General features: G+C 44.1%; 1 protein-coding gene across 1 annotated transcript; it reads right to left on the reverse strand.

The window, feature by feature from the left end:
- Window positions 1-537: 537 nt before the first annotated feature.
- igf2b (insulin-like growth factor 2b) lies at window positions 538-8,538 on the reverse strand. Its single transcript, XM_055009258.1, has 4 exons — window positions 8,321-8,538; window positions 7,278-7,432; window positions 5,521-5,698; window positions 538-4,161 (listed from the first exon to the last, which is right to left on the reverse strand). The coding sequence occupies exons 1-4, from the start codon at window positions 8,393-8,395 to the stop codon at window positions 3,922-3,924; spliced, it is 648 nt and encodes a 215-aa protein (XP_054865233.1). The 5' UTR covers window positions 8,396-8,538; the 3' UTR covers window positions 538-3,921.
- Between the last annotated feature and the right edge of the window lie 877 nt (window positions 8,539-9,415).

Genomic DNA, 9,415 nt, shown 5'->3' on the forward strand with positions numbered 1-9,415 from the left:
TTGTGCCATTTTCAGAATATGCATGTGATAATTTGAGACATGTCGGTTGCTAAACTAAGCCACTGAAGTGGAGCTTGCTCCAGTAGTTAACAAGCCACTGGAGGATGAAGGGATGGATGTACGGATGGGTGTGTCGGAGGCAGCGAGAACAGGTCAGGTTAGTGTGGCATGCAGAAGAGGAAGGACTGAGGAATTGCGGCGAGGCTGCTTGTCATTCTGTGAGTGCTGATTTCGACTTGGGCATACTTTGCCCTGTCAGAGGAGACAGACAGACAGACAGACAGAGACAGACGGATAAGCAGATACAGAGAGAGAGAGAGAGAGGAAAGAGAGGAGAAAGGGGGTGGGTGGATAAGAGGAAGAGAGAGGGTGCTAAAAGCAGCTGGAGATTCTTTTCAAGGCCTCAAGATGTAATAAATCATCTGCAGGGTACATAAGGTTTAACTGATATAAACAGATCTCACAAATGGCCCTGGAGCTCAACGTACACAGAGAAGTTTGAGCAGACATCCAACAAAGCAGTAAGTCTTTTAGACGTTGTACGTTTGATAAAATGTTTTTTTTATTGATATTAAAAATGAAAGTACATGAATTGTGCATTTCGGACGTTCTAGCGTGCAGAGGTTAAATCAATAAAATACACACAGGCTGAGTGAGCTACTGACACACACAAAGTTGCCATTTGCTCGGCAAGATATCTCTTCATATTCAGCGAAAAGAAGTGGTTGTCTTTCACGCCATTCATAAGAACACTAGAGTAGCCTGTTTGAACATTACAATAGTGAATGAATGCAGTCCTAGCAGGAAAATATAAAATAAAATATAAAATATAATAATAATATTAATATAATAATAATAATAATTGCACTGCCTGCTTTGTTGCACAACTGAAGTAGAATATAATTAGAGACAAGATGCAGCCTTGATAATTGAGATCTCTCTGACAGAAAAAAAAGAAAGATATATTCTCTTGACTCTCCACCACAGTATGGCGAGTATCCATTAAGTCTCCATTTCATGGGGTGATGCATGACACAATAGAGGAGGAAACTATAATGTGGCACAGAATGACCTTGTTTCTGACATAGGCTTCAGTGGTTTGTCACAGAGAACTGAATCATTGTGGCCAGGTACGGGTAACAACCTCAGCTGCCCTTCCACAACAACATTATCACTACAGCTCAGCAACGACTCCACTTCTCCCTCGGAGAGCACAGATTAGATTTTTTTTCCTGAGTGCTTCAGAAATGGTTTAGCGTGGTAGCCCTTCATCAAATGCATAATGGATGCATTATTGGAAGATTGTGAGGGGTGAACGCCACCCACTAACACATATGCCATGCGAATACAGGTACATCCTGATGATGCACAAGATCAGATAATTGTCTTTTACAAACAGAGACTATCTAGATAGATAGATAGATAGATAGATAGATAGATAGATAGATAGATAGATAGATAGATAGATAGATAGATATAGTCTCTCTTTGAAAGCCAATGACCTTTTGGTGACCTTGGATGGTTGCTAGCATCATAGCGACATCATTACCTCCAATTAGGGCATCAATATGACGACTTTGTCAGGTCACATGTAAGTTAAAACCCTAAAATCTACAGCTGAGCGGACATTTACAGCCTCATAACCCAACCGACAGCATCAGTGGCACTGGCACATATAAGATGCTCCTTAGAAGATCATAGGACGCCATGCACAATTACAAAGACATGATTTAATGAAGGACTGATCATTCTCCCCTCCTCCCCCGCCATCAATACTAAAGTGGCTTTAAAAACATAGTGGGCTTGAGTACAATCAATGTTGAACAGTTATTTGTTTTTCCAACAATGAAAAAGTCACTCATTGATGCTTTCCATTTTTTCTCAGACAACCCTGAAAGGCTTCTGGAAATCCATGCAGACCGACATATTCAGAGTATGTGCCTATTTTTTTCTGTGACATAACATGCCAAAGCAAGTCCAGGCTATGCTGCTGTTAAAAATATTAATATAAAGTAATTATGGCAAATGAGAAAAAAAAGGAAAATAAAGACATTATTTTTGGTACAAAGCATCTACAAAAAAGCCTTACAACTCCAATTGGAAAACAGAGATCATACAAAATAAATCCGTCAGTTGAGCATCAGTGCTACGTATATTATTTGGACCAATTTTTCAAATATATTTTATAACAAAATAAATAATGCCTTTATACAGTGCCCTTATTTGTATTTCAACAAACAAACAAAAAAGCTTGGCGGCTCATTACGCAAGATACAGCTCAGACTAAAGGAAAATAACACAACGTCCCTGGAAACTAATTATATATCTATATATATATCTATACATATATAGATATATATATATATATATAGACGTGTATATATATATATTTTCAAGTATTTGTTTTCAGGCAAAAGCATGTGAATACTACTGATATACAATAAAAATAAAATGTTAGTTGACATTATTGCTGTTTTTTTCCCTTTGAATTGAAATTTTGTGCCTTTCTTTAAAACTGTAAAAGAACATCATAACAATAACCATGAAAACAAAAAAAATGCCTAACTTGGAAAAACAGGAATGTCACGGTACCAGAAACTGACAGGGTTTTCCTTTTTTTTTTTTTCATTGAAACATTGATATGAAAAAAGACAAAATAAAATATAATCATCATTATCCCACTCGTTCTTTGTCCATGCCATGTTCTTCCTGTCAGAGCAGTCTGCAAAGCCATGGCAAACTGGAAGTACTGTCCCAGAACTATAGTACTGTCCCGATCCAGGCGGTCCACTGCGTCCCATATGTGTCCCCACACTGCTCCGTGTGTCCGGCAGCCTCAGAAGGACCAGAGGAACAGGGACTGGGTCTCAGGTCCCCCTCTTTTGCCGCTTATGCTGGCAAACTGGTAATGAGCAGCCGCTAGCACTCGCCATGAGCCTAGATGCCAACACAGCCCATATTTTTCCTCAGTGACTTTTCCCCCTTGACATTGCCACTGCCAGGAGCTCCCCCATATCCTTTATTTTCCTCTTTTTTTAAAGTCACACTTTCCTTAAAACGGAAAGTTTTAATATTCATTCAAAGAAAAAAACGTGCTTTTCAACCTCTTCTTTGAGTCCATTCCCAAAGCTAGCACCATGACATTTTTTTAAGCTACACGTTCATTGTTCATAAAAAAATAGTGCCATTTTTTTCTTTACTTTGACGTAATCCGTGGCAATGTGCAATTTTGCAGACTCTTTTCTGCTTTTTGTTTGTGATCAAAAGGTGCTGGAACAGGAATCTAATTTTACAAAATAATTCCTTACAGTGTGGAAGTCCCTTTATAGGTAGAGGTGCAAACTAATAAGAAAAAGAACTAACAGAGATTTTCTTTTTGCCTCAGGAAAAAAATGATGTGGAATGGATTCTTTCATGCAAGCTGCTCTTCACTTTCAGTTGTCTTCCACAAGGACAAAAAACATTCCGCTAGGTGTCCTCTTGACACTTGCAAACCACAGATCTCTTTCATCTTCGTTTCTCCCTTCTCTTTTCTCTTTTGCTTAAGGATCCACCTGAATTGCATTCAGCCAAATTGTTAACTTTTTGTTCAACATTTGTGTTTGTGCCTTTTGTATCAGTGACTGAAAGAGAGAGGGAGCGAAAGAGTTCAGACAGGAAGAATGTGAAGGCATGTTTGTGTGCCGGAGGAGGGTGGGTGGGGTTGAGGGATGGAGGTGGAAGGGGAGGGGGCTTTAGAAAAAAGGGCCAGGGGTTCAAGACGTGGTGGATGAGAGCAGGGGGAGGGACTGGTGGGCTCGGACAGGGCAGGGGAGGTCAAAGAGGACTGCCACAGAAATGACGTCAGAGACAAAGCTATAATCCCCTAGGCTTTTTTTTCACCCTCAAAACTCTTGTCTGTGCAAAGGGCTGGCAGCGGGCTCATTTGTGGTTGACAAAGTTGTCCGTGGTGAGCAACACGGGAGGCAGTTTGCTGGGAAGGCTGATCAGGGGCCTGTGGAAGATTGACTGCTCCTGGGCTTTAATCTTCTCCGCCTGCCTCCGAAACTTTTTGGCCCTCAAGATGGCAGGGACACCCCTCCGGAGCCGCTGGGCCGCCTTCCTCTGCCACACCTCGTATTTGGAATACTTCACGGTCACATGCTGCTTCCTTGGGACTTCCTATTTTGGCGTGCAGGCGAAAATAGAGGAAAAAGGGAAAAGAGGGCGTCAGTTCATTAGGCTGTGATAAGATACTGTGCAAGTGCTTATTACAATGGAGGAAAACCGTGTTTGTTTTGTGAAAACATTGGGTCATTGTTGGGCCGGTAAAATGGAAATCAAATGTCATTCTTATAGTGCCGAGCGTCATAACAGACTCGCCCTGCCTCCGACTGGCCCTTGTTTTGGTTTCCTCGACTGAAAGAAGCCGTCAACAAGTACTTAGTTCAGCCTCTTTAACATACTGTCGAAGGGAAGGGCGGACACCCTCCTTCATATACATATGAGGAGCACTTCGTCATTCAACCAGCGACTCCCTGAACTGCATAACCTCCACAGACCGAATGAAGCGGCACGTAAACACACTGTCATTTCAGAACTTCTATTTACACACAGCAGGCTCTTTTAAACAGAGCCGAAGACCAAAGATTAAGACAAACTGGGAGTGGCGGCAGCAAAGCTAGAATTTATGCGTGAGTGGCCAGTCCTCCATGTGAATGGCTTGTTTTGGTCCTACCACTTGAAGAGTGTTTATCCCCCTTCATTCACTCTGGGCCTGCTCAATAGCCTAAGAACAGCTGGCCCTCGGAGCAGGCTGTACCCATCAACTCTCACTACCCAGACAAACCATGGACATGTCCAAACTAATTCCCACCCAGCAGCTTGTTTTTTTGCATTTTCAAACACTTTCCCCCCTGACATTTGCAATATTTATTGCATTTTCTTGTTTACATCTCTCGCAATCTCATGCCACCGACATTGATTTTCTGGCAAGTCAGGCAGTATAAACATCTTTCCAGGCTTGTCTAAAGAAAGACATTTTAAGAGGTGGAAAGCTGCCATAGCTCAGTACGAGCGAATGCTTTGACAATTCCCTGCATGTTTGTGCCATATTTCAGAGAAGCTCCGCTCGGCCAGGTCAGGTGTTTCTGACCGTGAGTTTCTTTTTTTTTTTTCTCTCTTTCGGAGAAGCTTGCTGTTCCGTGACTAATAATCACACGCTCAGAGCATGTTGTTTTGATACGGACCAGCAGTCTCCACCGTGTCGCAGACTCTCAGACACACCGTGTGCCTTTGATTTAATGCAACGTGCTGCGACTGTGTCGATGTTTTCCACGATTGTCAGCACTTTGCATGGAAGGTTACTGCTTACCACTGGCCATATAACGAGATAAACCTGCTTTTCGTGGGTTTCAGCCTGTGCTCGAGTGTCAGTGACATAGGGGTGAGGCCCAGAGGTGAATGGAGGCACAGGAGATGGGAGGACAGATAAAGATGAGGATTAGTTTCCCATACTGGTGTGTTATTGCTCAGATGTACCTGTTTTAGTGGGGGCATCACGGGTATGACCTGTAGAGAGGTGGCCGACACGTCCCTTTCAGACTTGGCAGGTTTGGCACAGTACTGCTCCAGCAGGTTGAGGTCACAGCTACGGAAACAACACTCCTCTACAATCCCACGGTTCTGGGTGCGCCGGTTGTTACCCCTGCTGGTTGGCCTACCTGAGGAGGAACACAGCAAAGAGGAGGTCAAGGCACGAAAACACGGCACTGGCATCAGCAATGAATGTAGGTTGTTTTTTGCAGGATTACTTCCACAATCATAGCAGCAGCCCCTCGGGGCAAAGAGGATAAAAGGAAATCTATGACCAACTGCAACAAATCTTTTTGTTTGTAGAAGATAATCTGATTAGGGCTATCTGGAAGTCCTTAAATGAGTGAATACACAAGTAAACACCACCCATGCTGTAGAGGCCAAAAGAGAGCGACGGAAGAAGCTAAGCTCTAAGGACAGACCTCAGGGTGAGCAAATACATAAAATGGAAACTCTTCTGTGACCTTGTCTTTTGTCAAGTCAGCAGAGATAAAGAGGCTGAGGAGAGAGAGAGGAGGGATAGAGAGAGGTAGAGAACACAGGAGAAAGGGGATCAGCGCAGAGGAGGCAGGGTCAAAAACAGGGGAAAGAATGCAAAACAAAAGAAGAAGAAGAGAGCGAAGACGTGAGGGAAAAAGGTGAGGAAGAATGTGTGGGGGGCGTGGATGGCTAGCATGTTGTGCACAGGGGGAACATTATCCGCGATCAATAAAAGGCCCCCGTTTGAAGTCCAGCGACCCACACAATGTTGGGAGAAATCTCATGAGAGGGATGGCGAGATTTGATTGCAGGAAGAGGAACATGAGAGAGAAAAGAGAAGGGGTGATCCGGTGGTGGGGTGGGGGGGAGAAGGCAAAGAGGAGGAGGAGGAGGAGGAGGAGGAGGGAGCACATCTATGTTGGGCCAATTTGGATAATGATCTTTCTGATTGGAGAGAAGCTTCTGTGGCAAAGCGGCGCACAAAGAAACTGCTTGTCTGTCAAAAGCAGTGGGGTGGGACGCAGCTACGAGAAAAATTTTTTTTAAAAAAATGAACCAAAGTGTTTGGAAAAAATCAGCCCTGCATGCCACAAACAGAAGCTTATCCAGTTGAGGATTAACAGCTACCACAATGCTTTCACATAATGCTTTCCATCATCACCACAATGGAAGCAATGATCAGAAGTGATGTTAATGATCTTTTTCTTTTCTTTTTTTTTACCCTGACATCAACACCACCACCACCACCCCCCAACACTGGGCTCATCAGTGTGGTCTCCTGTCCTGGGAACACTGGTGCTGAGGTGACTGGTATGCCTCTTGGGGTGCTATTACTTTACTGGTAAACAAGCGGCCCATTGTGTCGCTGAGTCGTGTGTGCCTTCGCAGCTCGGCAGCCTTTCATATGCAATGAGAAGGTATGGGGCTGTAAGCAGACTCAGCAGAGCAGCCTGGACCAAGTCTTGGGACACACAGCTGGCTATAATCTCACTCTCTCTCTCCGTCTCTCAGCCTGTGTGTGCGTGTGCGAGTGCGTGAGAAAGAAAAATAGCAAACACGCATACCACACAGCCACAGACAGTCTCAGCTATCCAAACAGATGTGTGCGCACGAACAACAGAGAGATTTCAACGCAGGAGGAATAAAAACAAGAAAAAAAAAGAGAGAGGGCGAATCGACATTCATGCAGCTCATTGTGAAAAACTTGGAATGCTTTGAAAAACCTACTGAAATAGAAGCCTCTGTCTTCACAGACAAACTGCAGCGCATCCACCAGTTCTCCCCCACACAGCGTCTCTGCCGAGGCCATTTCCACAACGTAGAGCGTCAGGGCCAGTGCAAACAGCAGCGCACGACTGGTCGAAGACATCTTCTTGAACTGCAGGCAAAAGAAATAAAAAACACACATTGCATGATGAAGCACAGTGTCACCAAAACGCATCCAAAAACCGCACAAGATTCGTTCAAAAAAAAAAAAAAGAAATGACAGCCAGATGTTTTCACCCTGATCCACTACATATGCAAGCTTTGGACAAAACGCACGACTTCTTGCAGTGTCAGATGCAGTTTCTGTGCACTGACCTACTAACTGAGAAAAAAAAAAGTCAACTGCCAGAGAGAAATGGGAGTTTTAAAAAAGGTGCACATTTCCAGTCCTCGACTAGACTACTATCAGCTGCTTGTCATGTGTGTCACACCTGAGAGAAATGCTTATTCTAAAGGAAAAAGAAACAGTATCTCCAGCTTTCTCACTCTTACACAACTCACCAGAAGTTGCAAGGCCGGCTGCTCGATAGTTAACTACCCGAAAAGCCAGACTCAGCATATATTTTCCCCTTGCTCACCCTGGAGTGAGCTCACTGACCCTCAGACCTACCGCCCCCTATCTGCCGGCAGAAAGACCAGCTGTTTGCTCCGTGTCCAGCGAACGGCGCACCATCCAGTCAGGAGAAGATTAAAAAAAAAATACTCTCAACTGCTTTTCTTTTCCTTCTATCCTACCACAAAATCCCTTAAAGCGTCATGCGTAAAGCTTCGAGCGCCCTCCGTGCCATTTACGCATCTTCAACTTTCTCGGCTGCATGCAAATTTCAGAGATGTCCAGTTTGCTCATATTGCACAAAAAAGATGCGAGCAATGCATGTAGAGAACCCGAAGGCGGTTGTAGTACTTTTAAAGCCAAGAAAATACCGCTACAACCAATGTCAGATCTGTCATTACGCGCACGGCACAAGCGAGTATGAAACTATCTGCTCCTTCTGGTTACCTTCAGTCTGCTGCTCTCCGTTCTCCGGCAGGTGTGGCAAAGTGAGTGGTGTCCGTGTCTTTGCTGGGTTTCCATGTCAGATGGCAGTAGTAAGAAAAGAAAACACAAGAAACTGTTGGGGAGTTATTTGGTTGCAGAGATTTTGCAGGTGAGTTAGTTTCCCAGTTGGTGAGGCTATAGAGATGGTGTGTGAGAGGCTGTCCCAAAGACCAGGCGACAGGCAAAACTTCTCAGGGTGAAGTATTATATACCAAAACACGCCCCTTACATCCACCCCACCCCCTCGCTCCTCCTCTTCACGGCTGATAAAAAAAATGGCCCAGAGACGTTTTATGGAAAAGTGCTTAAAGGGAGAAAAAGCAACAAAAAAAGGGGGTAGAGAGAGAGAGACGGAGACGGAGAGAAGGTGAGAGTCACAAAATATGGAACACTTCCATAGGCATTTTCCACGTTTACGCACTGTAACCTACAATCACAATGTTTACACACAGGACTCAGACTGAACAAGAATAGACGTAATTCCTTCGACTCCAAGAAAAATGTCAATGTCTCCGCCCTGCTGTAATTTAGATTAGCATCCAGTGGAATCAGTGTGGCCAAGGTCTGCGGCTTCCCTCTGACTCAGGTGTACATGTAGTCACCGGGGTCAAAGGTGCCTGTCAATGGAGTGGATACTGAGCTTATCCAAGCCGGAGGGAGCATAAGCAGGGGCTGCTGCAGAGAGGGAAGGATGCAGCGGTGACCCTCAGATGCAGAAATTACTCTGAATGTAGCTTCACGTGATGGAGGATCAAGAGAGTGGAAGGAAAACAAACTTTAAAAAAAAAAAAAAGCAGAATCATTCCATAACTTGCACATTAGAGAGAGAGAAAAACAAATTCCCCCTATGGAATCCAGCAGTTTAATCCCCATCCAGATGTTGCATAGGAAGGTGCACAATAGACAAAAGGGGAGTTGCATGCACTGAGTTGGAAAATGTGATTTTATATATAAGCAAGCACTTTTTTTTCTTGGTGAAGCTGTATGAGGGTTCCCTTATGTAAGTGTGTCTTCTGCAGAAGGTAGAAATCCTGGACTTGTCTTCAGACTCAGACT

The sequence above is a fragment of the Amphiprion ocellaris genome, chromosome 3, assembly GCF_022539595.1.
Source record: "Amphiprion ocellaris isolate individual 3 ecotype Okinawa chromosome 3, ASM2253959v1, whole genome shotgun sequence".
Taxonomy (NCBI): Eukaryota; Metazoa; Chordata; class Actinopteri; family Pomacentridae; genus Amphiprion; species Amphiprion ocellaris.